This window comes from Neodiprion fabricii, chromosome 1, assembly GCF_021155785.1.
Source record: "Neodiprion fabricii isolate iyNeoFabr1 chromosome 1, iyNeoFabr1.1, whole genome shotgun sequence".
Lineage (NCBI taxonomy): Eukaryota > Metazoa > Arthropoda > Insecta > Hymenoptera > Diprionidae > Neodiprion > Neodiprion fabricii.
In genome coordinates this window covers 39,899,946-39,918,890 of record NC_060239.1, presented here as the reverse complement: position 1 = coordinate 39,918,890, position 18,945 = coordinate 39,899,946, and the positions used below count along the sequence as shown (strand labels likewise).

At 42.9% G+C, this 18,945-nt stretch overlaps 1 protein-coding gene across 2 annotated transcripts in view; it reads left to right on the top strand.

The window, feature by feature from the left end:
- The window catches only part of LOC124188006 (protein Wnt-5b-like), a 52,029-nt gene extending 33,860 nt beyond the window's left edge, over window positions 1-18,169 (top strand). For both annotated transcript variants that reach the window (XM_046580260.1, XM_046580261.1), the window contains 5 exons: window positions 199-379; window positions 3,554-3,665; window positions 10,965-11,067; window positions 17,238-17,405; window positions 17,501-18,169. In XM_046580260.1, the coding sequence (XP_046436216.1) occupies window positions 199-379; window positions 3,554-3,665; window positions 10,965-11,067; window positions 17,238-17,405; window positions 17,501-17,688 (752 nt within the window). In that variant the 3' untranslated portion in view covers window positions 17,689-18,169. The remainder of the gene's footprint in view (window positions 1-198; window positions 380-3,553; window positions 3,666-10,964; window positions 11,068-17,237; window positions 17,406-17,500) is intronic.
- The last annotated feature ends 776 nt before the right edge of the window (window positions 18,170-18,945 follow it).

Below are 18,945 nucleotides of genomic sequence, written 5' to 3'. Positions count from 1 at the left end.
TTAATTGGATCGTTCCGAAGTCGCAGGCGAAAGAAAGCCCTCATTGCAAATCTGCATTATGGTACAGAGCACTGGGATCATCGAGAGGGCGAATGGATGGAAGAGAGATGAGACGGGATGACATGGGCACGTGGGGCTGATTCTTCGGACGAGATGTCGTTGAAAGTGATCGTCTTATTTCCTTCATCCTCGTTTCAGCCAGCAGAGAAACGGCGTTCGTCCACGCCATGGCTGCCGCTGGTGTCGTATACTCCATCAGCCGTGCCTGCAGGGATGGCCAGCTGTCGTCCTGCGGATGCTCGAGGAGCGGACGCCCGAGGGATCTTAATCGAGAGTGGATCTGGGGCGGCTGTGGCGACAATCTCGAGTACGGTTACAAGTAAGTATCGTACTCTCTAGCTGCTTCACTCACACCGACGCTGTTACAGTACGTATCGGTACACGTGCGATATGCGTGTCATGATCGACGTAAGCGCACCTGCAAATTCCGTAAGTAGTGTCTGGCTCTTCCTTTCTACTACGTTTCGTGAATCATTGCCATGGAAATTTATCGAATCGTTATCTGAAAGAACGTACTCACAAAGAATGGCTTCTTAGCAATCTCTTCTTTTGAAGTTTGAGGTGCAAGAGAGAAGTCGGGTGGTTGTCAGGATTCAGTTTAGCTCAAATGAACAAGAATCTCAGACGAAACATCCAAATTAAGATATACTTGAGAGACGGAAAATTTGATTATTAAAAAATACAACGTCGTATACAAATTACTAGTTACATCTTTTCTAATCAATTACTGTTTTTCCCATTGTCTCTCAGTCTTCACTTGGATATTCGCTTCACTAATTATCGATTCGTTGAATTTCCGGTCGTTCAAGAGTTCCGTGCACCGCTGGCTCTTTCTGTTTCTCATTCGGTCTCATCTCGAGTATTATACAAGAAGTGTAAACGTGTACGATCATACTGCCGTGTATGTATATATCGTTCCTCGAATTGCCTTCTTTTCGGGTCTTCGTCCCTCCCTCGGCGACGTACCACCATCACGACTGAAATTTATTATCAATTCCCACCTGGGCACTTTTATGATTGCCCTTTCGAGAGCCTTAACTGCCATTTTGGTAACACCCACGGCTCTAATATCCGGAGGTACCCGAGCGATGAAATTTATACTTCAACTCTACACTCTAAGACCTGCAGACATTCAACATTTTCTTGCCGTGCACTATAAAAGAAAAGATGAATAAAAGAAAAGAAATGTTTATTTGAAAATATAATTACCAATATTTCCTGTACACGTTCCAAGTCTCATGATACCGTGCTCTCAGCCTTTTTTTTTCACTCAAAATTTCACTTTCACGGCAAAAAATTCTATCCCCGATCAGCAATTTTTGATACACTTCACTCTCGGTTCGTGTCATCTAAAAAGGTGTTGTCTACAATTTTTCAAAAGCAACGAACGTGCGATCGTATGCGCGCTGAGTTAGAGAAGCAAATAATTGTTAGTGAAGCCAGACTGCAGTACCACGAACTATGCGAGGATCGGGCAGCAAGCCCGGCGTAGGAATTCCCGTTCCCCAAGTCCCTGACTTGTCGCACGTAGGGGGATTAAAGTCGCAATAGAAGTCAGTCTCGTTAGACTCGCACGGTTGAGCAGGGGATACGCGACGTAGAGTCGAAAAGGCCAAAATTCGTCACGGGTTAAATCCGCCCCTGGTGCCCGACGCGGCCCGGCCTCCACCGCACGCATTACTTATAATAGGAATAGGAATATACCTAGGTACGGGCATTATTCCCGATGTCGCAGCCCTATCGCCCCCCCCAGTTCAGCAACGCTTTTGTCCACGCGATTTGTTTCAGGCCTCGATTCTGTATGAGCACTTTATACGTACCTACGTTATACGTACGTGTATGGTAGAGGTATACTCCACACATGTACACGACTGCAGTGCCATTAGTTATCAAAAATCCCCGAGCTCAAGCACCATTAAATCATTAAAACTGTACTAGATTGTAATTCTTGTGATTGAAGTAACGGCTCCATTACCACCGGCGTGACGAATGTGATGCCACAGGCACGTGCCGCAGTCACTGATTTAGGTATATTTATTTTCTTCTTTCCTTTTTTATCCGTTTGCAATTTTCCATACAATTCTTTTATTCCTGGTTATCTCTTCTTCTCCTGCAAGTTCAAAAAATTGACATGTCTAGCACCGCGATCAGGTGTAAGTAGGTACAGACTTGATGACGATCCGGCCAATTCATCAGATTGATACCAAATTAGAGGAAAGCCCGAAGAGATCGAGATCGATCGACGAAACTAGTGCCGATTACTGATCAGTTTGCAGCTGCGATGCCCAGTGGCTCGTGATACGTTGTAACACTCGTACACGAAACAGACCAAGTGCGCGGTCTATGATAATTGATTAGATTTATACCTCACAGAGCGACTATAGCTTGCGGTCGAATTAATGCCTGCATGCCACAATAAAAAGTAAATAAATAAGCCAATCGTCGATGTCAGCTGGCAACGAGTACGTCTCGTTTGACCTCGTGAAATTCTATCCGTCGTTGACATCTTCATCCTCCATTTAAAGCACATCGCTTCTTCGGTCTGAGTTCCACTCGGTTCTGTAGGTTCACGATGTGTCTGCAGCTGGGGATCGTTGCCTTTCAAAGTTTAGAGTTAGGACGATGGGTATTAATCGTAGCGATAAGCAACGTCCGACCACCGCGTCATGTGATCATAATCACAGAGCTCATTGTCATCGGTTAAAATGCTCTACTTAATCATCGAACGCATTTAACTTTCAATACCAAACAGACCTGGACAGGATCGAGCAGTTACGGATGATGAAAAGTTGCATATTTCACGCAACTTGTGCAAAATCAATCAATAAATCTTGCGATCATACGTACCTGTAATGATGAAAAACAGACGTTTCTTTCTTAATTTTCCAATTTTCGCAAACAATTCGCAGCACTGCGCTTGGGCTTCGATTCCCTCTCCCTGTCAGCAATTTGGTGTTGTTCGTTGTGTCAGGGCTGAAGATCCGTGATGAAAATTCAAACCGCTTGTCAAGTAAACCTGACGCTATATTACGTAGAGGAAAAGAGGCTTGCACGCGGGTCATCGAAACGATTCATCTCCTCTCCCTCGTTCCGGACGACAAGTCGCGCCAACAGACATAAAGCGAATATTACACTTATCTATCACTGACAGATCCCGTCGAGATTTATTAAACCAGTGTCGCGTAATCGCTGCTCCGCCCCTCGGCCTACGCACCCCTCCAGCCGGTCGACCATTTTTCACTTTCTTACCCCTGCGAGTCTAGCTTGGCAGCGATACAAGGTGGGTTTCTTTGCAGCCGATTCTGGTTCGGAAATATCCGGCAATTAAAAACCATCAAGGCGACCGCAGTAGAGGAGTAAAAAATTTTCAACCTCAACCCTCCCACGATCCAGTTTTTCTATTCCTTCTTTGGATCCCGCGGTATAAATTATGGAGACAATTAGCCACGGTGCAATTTAGTTCCAAGGTGTTTAATTTTCGTTCACATTTCAGGTTCACTCAGGGCTTTGTCGACGTTCGGGAACGCGAACGAAGCTACAAAAGGGGCAGTCGAGAGCAGGGCAGAAGTCTTATGAATCTTCACAACAACGAGGCTGGCCGTAGGGTGAGTTCAGCCGCGATTCTCTGCTTCGATCGTGAACATCAATTTCATTCTCATTTTGATCAATGAAGTCTATGAGCCAATTGTCGGACAGTTTAAATGCTTACTCGAATTTCCAATTAGAGCACGTACTGGGTCAACTTTTTACACTGAGATACCGGCAGGAAATCTATTTATTCCATTATTCGAACCGTTTCTTTTGTCATAGAAGTAGATTGACTTGGTTTCAAGTGACAAAAAATATATAGAAAAAAAAAAAAAAAAAAACAATGAAATTTTCGCTCATTGCGGGAATTCAGGGCGAGTCTATTAACGTCTCTACTACTTATCCTCATCTATTCGTCGAATAAGTGAGTGAAGCAAGACTCTACCTATCTTCTTGATTACCCCGTTAATAAAAGGACCATCAAATTTAATCTACGACATTCTCTACAATCTTCGATGCCCACCCAAATAACCGAGGAGCTCAAGAAGTGCAAACTATTGATCCTGAGAGGCATCAAATAACCCTAAGCTTTTTACAGGATTGAAATTGATCCATATTAGTTCAACTTATAACATTGCAACATAACTTTTCGTAACGTCGTCTGAGTTGTCAAAGTGTATTCCTCAATCCCCTGCTTTAGCTATACCTTTCTTGTCAGTGGGAAAAATAATTCTCGAAAGATCGGCGATGGATAATAAAAAGCTTAAGCAGGCATAATAACAGTGGAGGGATTGAATTGTATGAAACGAAAAGTCAGATCGCGAATCCCGAGGTACAAAAGTGCCTCCTTTCACGTTGGAAGCGTCAATCAAGCGGTTATTACAGCGAGTGCGCAATAGGCGGGTGCGGCTGCTGTGCGCCAATGTAATTGGTTCGGTACCTTCATATTCTATTTCTATGCACCGGCACAATATTACCAACTGGATCGGATTACGTGGCGTTGCAGTGGCTTATACATTTATACCTGTATAGAAGAAAAAAGAATGCGGTGCGGAAAGAGAACACGGATATACATATATGCATATTGGCCTCACACAAAGCGCAACGGAGGGCTCTTGTTTCTCCTTCTATCTTTCCCTCTTTGTATTTCTAGTCGGCCGCCTTATCTCCTTCGATTCAATTCTCATCTCTCTCTAATTACTGCCGCGGGACGCTTGATCCTCGCCCTATCTCGAGTCCTTGCATAATCGTACCGTAATTTTGTTTTTTTTGTTTTTTAGGTAGTAGGCATAGGAAGAGCTACGGTGATCTTGACAAGGATAAGGAATCGGTCGCGCAAGCGAGCGCTCGGAGCTTTCCGAAACTAATTTAGTCTTCGTAGCATTAGCCAGTGACGTCAGTGTAGGTGGAAACAACCAAATTAGCGTTCTTCAACGGAATGCCAAGCCCATCGTGAGTTTGGTTTCAATTGAGCGGCTATGCAGCGGCAAAAATGTGCGTTCGTGACTGACGAAATCTTCAAACACAATTCGGGAATTAAACCCGACTGGATTTTCATATTTGCTTCACAGTACAACGTCAAGTTTCAACTCCGCCCCGTTTCGCCGCACGCTCAATGCGCGGATCGGTATTGAAATCATCTCGCGGAATTTTCGGGTGTTCGCAGCATCACCCGTGCACTGTAAGATCACGACAAACATGTTCAACCTCGGGATTTTCCCGAAGTGCAAGGTGGCGTGGCCCAAAGCCTGGCGTAGCCGATCCTTTCTTTTCACTTTGAGTCTCTCGAACCGACGTCATCAATCGCTTTTGTCTGGGCCGAGACGAGCTGTAGAATTGTAAGGGCGAGGCGTGGGTGGCGCTGCGACGGTTCTCCGTATTATTCGGCCGCTAGACGCAATTGCCGGTGTCGTCAAACGGCGGAGCCTCGGTCCCATCGCGTTTCAATCGATATTTCGTAAACGTAAATTACAATTATCATAACCAGAATGTCTGGGCCCGATGCGCGTGCATATTTCGTATGAATATACAATGTAGCAAGTAATAAGTTTCATTAAATTATTATCGGTTCTTCCTACGTCGGCTAGAACTCGCCTCCATATTATGCCTATCTTCTTCTCGGTCGTATAAAACTTGGAAGTCCTTCTGACGTATGGTCGCTTATAAATCCAGGACTACCAAACCGATTTGCATTATTTCTTTTTCGTGGATAGCTACGACGTTTGGCCAGGCTTTGAAATGTATTTTGTTACAACGAGATCAATAGTTTTTCAAATGTAACGATATTTGTAAACTAAGTCGGAACGGGATCGCAGTCTTGGTGAACGCTGACTAAGTTCTTATTATAGATACAGGCTGGGTTGGGTTGGGTTAGGTTTTGTTGGGTTTCAGGTTAGGTCAGATATTCTGAATCTTCGTTCAGATATTTTTTACTTTAAGCAAGATTGTTATATCTGAATGAAATTTTAAGTTTATTACGCTAAATTTGGATGACGACGGCGCCTGGACGGGCTGCTAATATTATAACACAATACAGTAGGTATGAGGATATGAGAAGTAAGTGAATAATAAGTGAATCAACTGTCGGAGAGGAAAACTGATTTTCTTCTATTTTTACCACCGTGGGAGTAAACATAATTGAATAAGTTATCGTCTCGTGTACGGTATAAGAGGGGGACGAATATAATATGTATGGAGGTGCATACGGCGATCGAGTACAATGAGAATCATAATTAATTCCTTGGAGTCAGTACGTTGCAAGTCCGCGGCGGTAGAGCGGGAGAGTGAGAGAGAGAGAGCGAGACAGTGAGAGTGAGAGATAGATAGATAGATAGATCGCGTTTATTTATGCCATGACCCACTTGGGTTTTAAGGCAAGTAACATAAGATACAAGATCAGGATTTTACAATAGATCTAGTGATAATAGTGCAACATAACAGAAGTGTAATATAATAAAAGGATATATTACTAACTATGAACCAGGAAGATAAAATATATAAATAGTTAACTAACAATAAATATACAATTTAGAGTTTATAATCAATAAAAATAATGATGGTTTACAATTTAAAGAACCGACGATAGGACTAAAATAATAGTGCACAATTTGATAGATGCAGGATAAGAATAAGAATAGGTAGTACAGGAAGATACATAAAATAAATTAAAAGTAATAATAAAATTAAGAATAACAATGAGAATAAACGTAAAACATAATAAAACGGAGATAGAAATACAATGAGAAGTAGAACAACAGTGGATAGACGAAAACCAGATAATTTATAACTTGTCCACGCTATGGAGTTTCCTATTCTACGGCTGCTGCCAATCATAGCCTAGATCTTATTTGGGTCATGGAAGAGCCCGATTCTGCTGCTAGGAGATAATGGTGGAGCTTAGGTTTGAAAACTTCAAGTGACGGGGAGTTTTTTAGGGACGATGGAAGGCTGTTCCAAAACCGCATGGCAGATAGGAGAAAGGAGTTTTGGTAGACCGATGTTCTGGTGAACGGAATAGGCAGCAGCATGCCCTGAGAAGAGGCCGCTAATCTGGATGATCGTCGCGTACTACGATCATCCTCAGGGATTAAGTTATTTAGGTAGGATGGCCTAGACATTACGAGCACTTGATAGAATAGACATCCAGTAAAATAAAGCCTACGGTTCACGACAGAGAGCCATTGAAGCTTGACACGATGAGGGGTTATATGGATGTCTCTCCGCAGGTTAAGGATATATCTGATGCCACTATTTACTAGCCTTTGCAACTTGAGATTTAAGTACTCTGTGGCATCATGGTAGACTAAACTACAGTAGTCAATGTGAGGTATGATGAGCGCATGGACTAGCATGGCTTTCACCTGGGGAGAGAGCATATCACCCTTATGTCTGAGCCTATAAAGCGAGGCATAGACTTTTCTCGACACTTGTGCTACGTGTCCATTCCAGGATAGATCCGCAGATATATAGACACCAAGATTTCGGACTGTGTCAACGAAAGGCACAGAGAGAGAGAGAGAGAGAGAGAGAGAGAGAGAGAGAGAGAGAGAGAGAGAGAGAGAGAGAGAGAGAGAGAGAGAGAGAGAGAGAGAGAGAGAGAGAGAGAGAGAGAGAGAGAGAGAGAGAGAGAGAGAGAGAGAGAGAGAGAGAGAGAGAGAGAGAGAGAGAGAGAGAGAGAGAGAGAGAGAGAGAGAGGGAGAAAGAGAGAGGGAGAGAAGAAATACAAAGAAGAGTAAAACGCGTGGAAGAAACGAAAAACGAAGGGCTCGAAAGAATTACTGCAAGTCAGTTACAATGCGACAATAATCTTGCAGGCTTTGTCCCGAGTCACGGAGGTCCACGTGATTACGGCCACCACTGCGTGTAGGTACAGATACTTCCTTCGTACACACAACATTTATACATAATACATTATACACGGCCCTACCTGCAGAAGTAATTACCGCGCACGATACACGAGGCTGCCAGATTGTATAATAATGACGAATATATCGTTCGCGAATGCAATTATACGACCCTGCTTGTTGCGTGCTGCTTCCTCCGATCGTGTTAAAACCGCGATCTTGCAATATATTTTACGATTTTATAGGTACATCGACAAGTACGTGACACACTTGCGGTTGGGTTGTATTGAACAAAAAAAAAAAAAAAAATGCAGTTGACGTTCGTAACGTCAATGAAACTATGGATTTTTACGAAAACTTGTTCCTTAACAATCTTAGAATTTTCTAAAATTCGCTAAACTATAATTCAGAAAAAAATACTTGTGATTCGAAACTTGACGTTTAATTTAGAAAAATTCTAAACTTGCTGAATACTAATCCTTCATCAATACTTGACGATACTAACGTTACTCACTTAAACTTGATAAAACGAAAATATCGGCAGTATTAAATCAATCTATTTTACCGAAGGTAGAAAACTAACAAAGAACAAAGACGAGGTGTCGCCTGATGGTTAGTCGTCCCACCCGTTGTGCATCTGGTGCAAGATAGACGGAGAGGATTTGCCCGTGATTCGGGTGATTTGGGTAATTTGATGCAGGCTCATGGTAACGAATCGTAAATATACTGGCCGCAATTTGCATGCAAATTTAGTTCAATTTGCATAATCAGATATACGTATCTCCGGTTGCGTTGACAATGGCCGAATGGACGCGTGGCGCACGTATCATGGGTGCCGTGCCATGCCATGCCCGGCGTCGCGTTTGAAGGGGAAGAGGGAAAGAGGGCGGGTGGAAGCACAGATGGATCTCAAACGGATATAGGTGGATGTACTGCTCGGTATAACGAAGATACATATAAATCTACTACACATATATGTTCCGTTGTTGATTATGCAGCCTGTCGAAAGAATCAAAGAAGTGTTTCTACGAACTGATTCGGTGAGAGCGGAAGAAAGTTTACTACTTTCCAAAACCAATGACCAAAAACAATCGATTTTCTGTTAACTCGAGTATTTTTCCACACAATCGGTTTTTGCATTTTACTCCCAGGAACGACGCAATACAATATCAACTTATGTGATATAAAGTATCAATAATTATCATTGTCCTACTTATTAATTATCTATTTGATGTAGTTTACAACATTTTGGTTTCACATACACCGTTTCAAAAAAATACAAAATAATCGATCGATCGATTAATTTTTACCGATTCAATCGAGTCGTGTTCGATTATTTTTTTTCAACTCGATTAACAGATGCATCAATTATTTTTAGCTTATTGGCCATCGCTAGAATGCAGAGAATTTGTTCCGGCGATGATTAATGAAGATTGGATCAGAGTCCTCCTCACAGACGTTTATAGAGACGGGATCAACAGTCCTCTGCCCATGACAATTACCAGCTGCGTAACAGTTCGAAAGTGTTTGGCTTACTTTAAGCCGATCCACTGCAGGACTCAGAATCAGACACCGCACGGCAATTAAGCCGCAGTCCTGCCGCCCACTGTTTGGACTTTCGTCGCATAGTACAGTGAAAAATTATCGGTTGTGTAATTTTGCCGGAGTGATTGGGCCGTTGCGTCGCGGAGCTGTTCTATGCGTGTAATTTATACCTTACCCATACATCGGGCCGCGAGTTGTCACGTTAGCTAAATATTTAAAAGGTGTCGAATTAATCTTAAGAGCCGACCGTGCGGCACGGGAGGCAAACGTTTGCGTGTCGATGCTCCGGCCGCGTGTACCTCCTCCTCCTCCTCTTCCTCCTCCTCCTCATCCGTTCACCTCTACCTACGTTACTACACGTACGGACCCCGAGGGACGATGAAATTACCGCGAAGGAGGAAGAGGAGGAGGATGAGGAGGAGGAGGAGGAGGAGGAGGCGGGAGGAAGGAGAGGAACGACGCAGCGAGTTGAACGGGGCGAATGTCGAGGCTGCTCTCGCCGCCGCCGCGGCACGCCGGAGATTTAATCGCTCGCGGACCGACCGACTCATCGATCCACCGATCAGCCCTCGATCCATCGATCGATCCGTCGCTTCGTTTTCGTCCCAATTAAGCGAGCGACGTCGCCCGGCCGGCTGGAATTATCTCCCGGACGTATTATATCTACACCATACGTACAGGCCTCTGGGACACACGCCGACTACGAAACGTTTCCGCGCCCGCTCCTCGACCTGTCGCATGCCGACATCCTAGTTGCGGGGGGATACAGCTGGGACTGTCTGAAATCATACATGTTTTTAGGAGTTTTTTTTTTTTTTTTTCAAACCAAATGAAAACACAATTAGAGAAATTTGAGGGTGAGCGCTTTATTATTTACGTTTCAAGAACATTTTAGAATTTACAATAACATGAATCTGCGAAGAAGGTTGGTAATCGAAGCAAGGAAAGCGCATAAGAAAAACGAAGGAGAAAAAAGAGAAAATGGTATGGTGGAGGCGAGGTTTTTTTTCCCCCCAATTATGTTGAGATTTTATTGATGATTTCTTCTCGAGATTTTAACAATCTTAAGCGGATACACGGAGGCACGTGTCTCGAACACACAGGCTCATGATCCGAAAGTTTAGGCAAGCGACGTCGTGCACCGGACTGCCGACATATAGCTTAAGAAACAAGGATACTCCGCGTGCTCTTGCGTGAGCAATGATTTATCGTCATTTGCCACCGCTCATTCACAACTATGTACACTCTTCTCAATGGGACCCGTGGAGGCTTTCTCACATAGCGCGGGAAACAATTTTTCTGTTCTCAATTGTTGGTCTGCAATATCATTTTTTTTTTTTTCTATCATTCTGGAACGAACAAGTGTTCCAGTGAAAAACATTCGTTCCCTCTCCTCTTTATCAAACTTACAAAGTTCAAAATGGTGGATCTAATATTGCAATATCAAGTGGCTTTCGGGATTTTCTTAAATGTCTTTGAACTTTTCAGGCAGTTGTAAAGAAATCAAAGGTAACCTGCAAGTGCCACGGTGTCTCTGGAAGCTGTAGTCTCATCACGTGTTGGCAGCAGCTCGCCTCCTTCAGGGAAGTCGGTGAGTATGATGCAACAAATTTTAATATTTCACTTACAAAAGAATACATCAGAAGCGTGCTTCAATTACGGAATCATTATTCGCTGTCTGATATTTTTCCTGTCCAAGTTCATAACAATTTGCGGATGGGCGTCAAAAAAATTTAAACTATTTTCAGAACTTTTCAGGTATAGGCAGTGTCGCTTTGAGAATTCAGTCACATAGCGTGAAAAATGCCTCGTATTGTATACCTATCCAAGCCACCGACATGATAACCGTCACAAAAATAATCCTCAACTTGGGTGTACATTCGTACCTTCAATTTTTTTCTTATGGAAATTTAGCATTATGTATGAGTTTGAGGTAAGAATTTACACCCAAGTTGAAGTTTTTTTCACAAGGGAAGTATCGAAAATTTTGAACAACATACCGAACTGAGAATGCGGAAAAATGATGGACTAAAAATTTTTACTATTCCGGTTGAAATTCGCGTTTAAAGTAGGAAGTCTCTTAACGCTAGGTCGTAACATAACGTGCAATATATTTTATCCAAAAGCCTCAAAATCGTTGCTCATGTACCAGACGGTTACAAAACAATTGTTCCGAGCCATGATCCCTGTACAGGAAATCGTCTGCTTTTACCGTTAGTTTAGTTCGGAAGATTTTTTTCTTTTTCTTCGAGATATCGGCGGCGAGTACAGTTTCATTCGAAGACCAACACGAAACTGACCGACGGGCGTTGAATTAATGTAACATTATGAAAAGGAGGAGGCGATAAGGCCCGAGAAGAAAGGGTGGCCCGTGTATATAAAACGATGCGAGTGCGGCATACAGGCAGGATGAGAAACGAGGAGGTGAAATTCGTAGACGTCGAGACCCCTCCCATGTTTCCTCGATTGTTTCCGAATATCCACCCCCAGCATCACCCTTGTAGGTAGAATTCGTTAATCAGGGCCGACGAGGAGATGAAGAGCCTACTGAAAAATCTCCACCATTTCATAAACACAGCCCGTGGTTGATTAAGAATTCAAGTCGCGGGGCAAGAAGTGTCCGTTCTAATCTAAACAAGCCTTTTAATTACCAATATCGTGAACCCGGGAACGGGCCCCGGACGGACCCAGAGATAGCCCCCAGGTATCGCACGCAGGTGTGTTACATCGACGTACCTCCGTATATATGGCGTATATTTAACCTATCGCATTATGGTTTTATGGGACGTCCAACTGATACCTACTCCACGTACTCGGGAATTTCGGGTGCCCCATTCCCGCGTTTCAATACTCGACTCTATGTACGTGTTTGTGTGTATACTGAACAGGTAGGTTTATCTACGCGTATGCTCGGGCGTGTATTCGTTTGGTTAATTAGACGCTAAATCAATTGTGCAACGGATATGTCTGGCGTAAGTAAAGATTCACCCGCGGGAAATATGTACAACAGGAGAAAGGGTTCGTTGACTTTTGCTCCAGTCGCGCGTCACTGCTTATGCACTGCAGGGTTACCGAACAGTAGGTAGGTACCTGCAGGACTAGATGAAAAATGCACCGGATAGCCGCACTACTGCAGTGAGCTCGACATTGGCGAAATTCTACACCTAGTGCCTACGATTGGTTTAAGCGGTTGGACCTTGTCGGGCGGCCGAAGGAAAGCGATTAATATAAAAAATCATACACATATTGGGGTAACGTTCAACTTCATTCGGATATTTTTTATTTTATAAAAATAATGATTTTTAAAGCTGCTAGAGCCGATCTCCGGGAGCAACGCGAAGAAAGGGCGACTTGCGGTGATCAAGATAACTCTGAACTGGATCATGTGAAATGAAAAATCAAAAAAGATTTAGTTAGTACAAAGTGTTACCTGGTCTTTAATCGAAGGAATAAGCAAAATATTAATTTATAACAAAATGGCGGCTTCTGGGAAAAAAAATCGATTTTCCATAAAAACTTTCGTCTTAATTTGTTTATAAAATTAACAATATTTATCGGCGAGAAAAACCTTCGATCAAGGACTGAGGACTGAAAAATCTATTGATAAAGCTTGTGTCAAAATTTGAGACTGATCGATTCAGCCGTTTTCGAGAAATCTTGCTCACCGTCTTTGAAAACATAGTTTTGAGAAAAAACGCGTTCAAAGTTTCGAAAGCACTTTCAAACGCTCCGGGGCATATGTGCAAATTTGCGCGTATATAACTTCGAGAATATTTGTCGGATCGACATGAAATTTTCTCTATATATACTTGAACGTATGTGAATTACAAAAATGTAATGAGAAAAAAAAAAAAAAAAACTATATTTGAAAAGTCCCGACTAGTTACAACCCCTTACGAGATTCAAGGCGAATGTGTTCCCCACTCTTTGATCGGTATTGTTACCTACAAACCTGTGACGCAGCCGATCAGGAGTCCGTTTCCTGTTTTCTATTCAAGAACGCACACACGCACGCGTAGTCGCCCGTTCGACGAAGGAGGTAAAACGTGATATACCCGACCTAAAAATTATGAACCTACGGCAGAAGTTGAACGCGCGTGTGCCTAATGGGTGTGCGTTCCACGGATGCGTGGATATGTGCGGAGGGCAGGCGGCTGGACGGCGGCGAACGGGTGGCGGTAGGCGGTCTGCGACAACCGCCATTGGACGAAAGCACATTTATAATAATTATCGAGACATGCAACCCGCGACTCTCGCATCTCTTCCTACAAGACGCGTCGTTATACCTTCGACGCTGCGCCGCGATGCGTTGCGGGGGCGCACCGCGAGGTGTTCCAATGTCAAAGGTCGCGAGGAGCCGCGACTCATATTTCTCTCGATATTCCTCGATGTTGGAATCGTGCCGAGGCTCACGCGTGGATTCATGTTCGAATCTGGGACACGGAGTGACTTTTTGGTATCAACGTTTGCTTCGTTGCCTACCCGTGATTACAATGTAATGTACGAATTAAGGGATAATCGATCAGTCTGTAGATTTTAGCGCTAATGCAGTGATGCGCTTTTGGAAGAAGGCGTTATTTTGCAACTTTGAGATTACTTGAAATCTAGCAAACTGTTGATACATCGTCGACAAACTCAGATTTTGTAAATTCAATTTCTTCAGGTATTCGAATGGCGCGAAGTAGTAATTTTTGTTTCAACGTTTCGATACATTAACGTAACTATTATAGCTTCAGCCCCGTAATAATCGAGGTACTGTAATAATCATTCCCACAATTATAATAAGGAATCGTAGTATTTCTATAACTTTTTGCCAACAAACGAAGTTCAGAATGAAGATTGAGTCACTGCATATGGATTTATGAGTCTATGCGATCACTAGATAGCAGTTCTACGTTCCACGTGAAGTTCGAAAATGGACGCATTGTAGATGAGGATGATAAAGTACAAGGATAAAAGACCTCAGGCATCGTTCTCTGGAGGATTATCTCGAAACGGAACCCTAATTTCGTTTATTTCGTTGATTTCCTTGTAATCTCGATACGTGTAGCCATCTAAAAAATTTCGAGAGAAACAAACACTAAAACCCTATGAATACCAAGTCGTCACGGACCTTCACCGAGGCAGCAGCGTTTAGTCCTTATCTCGGCTTTCCTTTCACTCAAAATACCGATACCTACTTTGGGCAGGTAATTCTTTTGTATTCGACGGCGTGTGAGGTCTGACTCTACTTGCGGTCATCCCGCACCCTGTAGCCTACCTCCGTCACTTCCTGCTGATCGCTGCTACAGTCTTTCAACATCACAAGATGACCGATACGGCCTATATGTATGTAAGGTCCAAAGTCCGTGTGTGCAAACATCTCCACGGCCATGCCTCAGAGTGTTGAACTTGACCGGAAAAGAAGGAGAGACTGAAGAAACTTTTGCAAGAATTAATTTTAGTTGGTCTCTGATACGGGATATACAAATTGTGGCTTCGAGTCACGAAGTATCCGCGCATCAACTTTCAGGGGATTTGCATTATAGATCAGTGAAATTGGGTGGTATAGGGAATAGAGTGACATTTTTAAAAATTCAGGGGTTCTTCGATCCGAGTTCGTGACGATATTGACGAAAACAACTAACACCGCTTTGCCGCTCTAACGTGTATCTAACCCTCTTACGCTATCCGAGACAAACATAACAGAGGAAAAATAGTAAAAACAAAGAAACGAACGAGAGAAAAAGAATATCAACAATTCCCAACGCGTTTTAATGGCTGCGATCATCAACATCCCTTCGGACCGTGTTACTTGCGTGCAGATGGAAAAGTCGGAAGAGGAATGAGGATGAAAAAGATGGGAAAAGACACCGATAGAGCGAGGCGATCACGAATCTCCATTAGCAGCTACACGCGTTCCATCCAATGGCGTTTCGAATTCCGAAAATTCCCCAGACATTGCGATTGATCGCGACGATCGAACGTAACGGCAGTTCAAGTATATCCTACGTAAAGTCCACACCCACCTGAGAATCGTACCGCACTCTGTGGGTATTGTTTCGACACTGCTCTACTTCGGCAGCAGATTCTTTGCATTGATTCTTTGAGTCGTGCGTTAATGATTCCTTCCTATCTTACACCGTATCGCCGTCTGATCCTCAAGTTTACCATCCCTTATTCAGGTTAAACATTTTCGATTCGTTTGTGTAAATATTTCGACAACAGAATACCTCACGTTTGCAGTTTATTTCTGAATAATGTTAAAGGGTAGGGGTAGAAAACTAGAGTTGCTGATTCATAGAAGGACCAGAATGTCGAGTTTTCATAGACACGAAAATTTTATTCGTAGAGTTTAAATATGTGGAAGGTTCGAGTACAGAAAATTGAAAACATAATAAATCGAAATACAGAAAGGCGAAGTATAAAAAGGTCAAATCTTGGAATAGCAAAATCGAGAATCTGTATACGATTTCATATCATCGAGAATAATTCCGACGACTCTACAGTTTGGCATTCTGTGTTCTGGTCTTTCTAAACCTTTACTTCTCCATACTTTGGTTGTCAACATTTTTAAATTCTATATATCAAGTTTTCGCTCGTTTAAAATTTCGACAATGTGGCCCTTCGATTTTTTCATCTTTCCATCTTTCCATATTTTTACCCCCACCCATGTTAAAGTATATTCGGATCCGTGACTCCTGCGGGAACGGAGACGAACGAAGTCGTTTGTGGGCTGCATTATACGACTAATGCGCCGAATACGCGCGACCGCTACGCGAAGCCTATCCGTCAAATTACACCTCAAGCGTTGTCCCGTCGCGGTCGTACTTGTTACTTGTCGCGGTAAGCATATAGGTAAGGGAGAACCAAGGGAGTCGGGAGCGTAAGAATGAGTGTGCGTGACGAGGGGTGGGGGCGGGGGTGGGAGGCGAAGTGCAGTTACAGCATAACGCCTCTAACGTCCGCGGTGGAATTATGATAATGCAATTGTTACGCGCAGTTTTGGTAATCTGCAATTATTCGTCACCTCGTCGCGTCGCGCCGCAGCCTCGCAGCTCTTCGGACGCCTTATGCTGATCGCCGGAGTAGGTAATTTGATCCTTCTTTGGCGTAGGACGACGAGGCTCGCGTAATTGTTCACCACTATGCTATACGTGCCGTTGCTAATATATTACGTGTAGCTGTGTGCGTACGTGTATTATAGTCAGATGCGGTGTAAAATTATCGCGTGTGCACGAGTGATGCGCGTATATTATGTATGTGTGTAAAGACGTAAAAGGACGCTGCGGGATAATGCTCAGGAAACTAGAGAGACGACGCGGAGAAGTCGCGTATGACGTCGCTTATGCTCGGCTCATCGAGCTGCGCCGAGCCATGATTCAAATTTGAATGACAACCCGACGAACGAGATAAACACGGGATGGGTTGCACCGCGTCGTCATCGCTCAGGTCATGCTGAACTTGGTAACGAAACTTTAGGCTAAAGAGTACTCGTTATTGGGCAATTTTCTTTTTAATGGTTTACTAAATCTCGGACATTCATAAGGATGCGAAGTAGGGATTTTTCATAAACATACATCGCTACGGTAACGTTTACTAACTTCATCCTCATTCCTCTCTTTCGTTTAACGCGCTCCGCAGCTGTGCGCCAACTTCGAATTCATTCTCTCTCATCCGTCTGCCCGTCGTCAACGAGTTCTTGTATCTACTTGTACATTTCACCCTGAGGATGATGGAAAGAATTATTTAGCTACATTTTATCGCATTCCGTGATTCCAGGTGATTATCTGCTGGATAAATACGACGGGGCAACCGAAGTCCGAGTAAACAGAAGGGGACGTCTCTCGATCCGAGACCCACGCTTCACCCTCCCGACCGCCAACGACCTGGTCTACCTCGAAGACTCGCCGAATTTTTGTCTCAGAAATCTGAGCATGGGATCCCTAGGTGAGTTCGATATTAGGAGAGACGGGAAGTCATCCTTGGGAACCGAATCCGAAGGAGCGATCACGGTGTGAATCTGGTTTTCCATAATTTTTCAGGCACCCAGGGGCGAGTGTGCAACAGAACGTCGGCCGGTATGGACGGATGTAATCTTCTGTGCTGCGGAAGGGGTTATAACACTCAGAAGACGATAGTGAGGGAAAGGTGCGAGTGCAAGTTTCACTGGTGTTGTTTTGTCGAGTGTAAGACATGCGTAAAGAGCGTCGATGTGCACACGTGCAAGTAGCTGCGGTGCCGTTATTACGATCAGGGTGTCATTTTAGCAATTCATCCGCCAGCGAAGATTATAAGCAAAGTAATTCATAAAACGACGCGAAATGTTTTAAGCATCGGTTATGCAGCGTACCGTCTTGTTTTTGTTTCATTGAACTCACTGGAACGAAATTTGGCGAGCGTTTAAATATACGCGAGATGTATCTTCTTTTAAAAGTATGATGTCACACTATTTATTGTATTCTTGCCAACTAGTACGAGGTACACATTAAACATCGTACGTGGTGCATACGCAAAAAGATGGCGTACGATGACTAAGAAATCTCAGCACAGTATTTAATTAATCTAGACTTTATAGAATATTTCCAATTTATATGTAGAGTTATCACTAATTATACATACCACGACGTTTTTCAATCAAAGTATATCATTGAACGGATGGGGATTGATCGGTTATTCAAATTCTGTGTAGAGATCTTTATGATCAACAAAAATAGAAAAAAAAAAGGTCGGAACAAAATTCGCAGATGCATTTGGCATACGTGAAACAAAAATTGAGGGAATCACAAGTAAAGGAAAGTGTTTGACTGGAGAAAAAAATACAGTTAAAACCTGACTATCTTTACCACGGGATTTGAGATTGAGAAACGTTCTGTTACTTAGGTAGATTATTTAAATCGACATCGAAGATAATATTTATTATTTATAAAATAGATCTTAACATTATCGCGAGGTGACGTTTGACTTCAGTTAAATATCTCACACATTTACTTTACTGTTATCCTTGAAACAAGTTCAGAAATTTTTTTGTCATTTATATTAGAAAGATTGTGAGGTTGAAACGAATTGAAATTATCGGTGGTCTGATTTTTTCTATGCGCACTTCGTCGATCGGTTATGAGTGTACGTAACCGCGATACATTTGGTTATTCGGTAGATGTGGATCCATGACTCTCTAATTATTGTAAGTGTACATAATAAATATCACATAATCTTTGGTTAACAAATAGAGAGGTGAAAGAAAAGAACGAAAATACGCGACTGCGAATTGTGGTTTTTATGGTGTGTGTGTATGAAAATACATCAAATATAGCGTATACCGTAACTTTAGAAACAAATATGTATTCTACTTTACATCCGATGCACTATGTATAATCTATTTAACCTATACGTTTATTTCTGCTCCATGGATACGGTGAAGATATGATTTATTAGTATTTAATCGAAAAAAATGTAATTAATGGAAAGTGCGTCGTGTGAGAAGAGAATA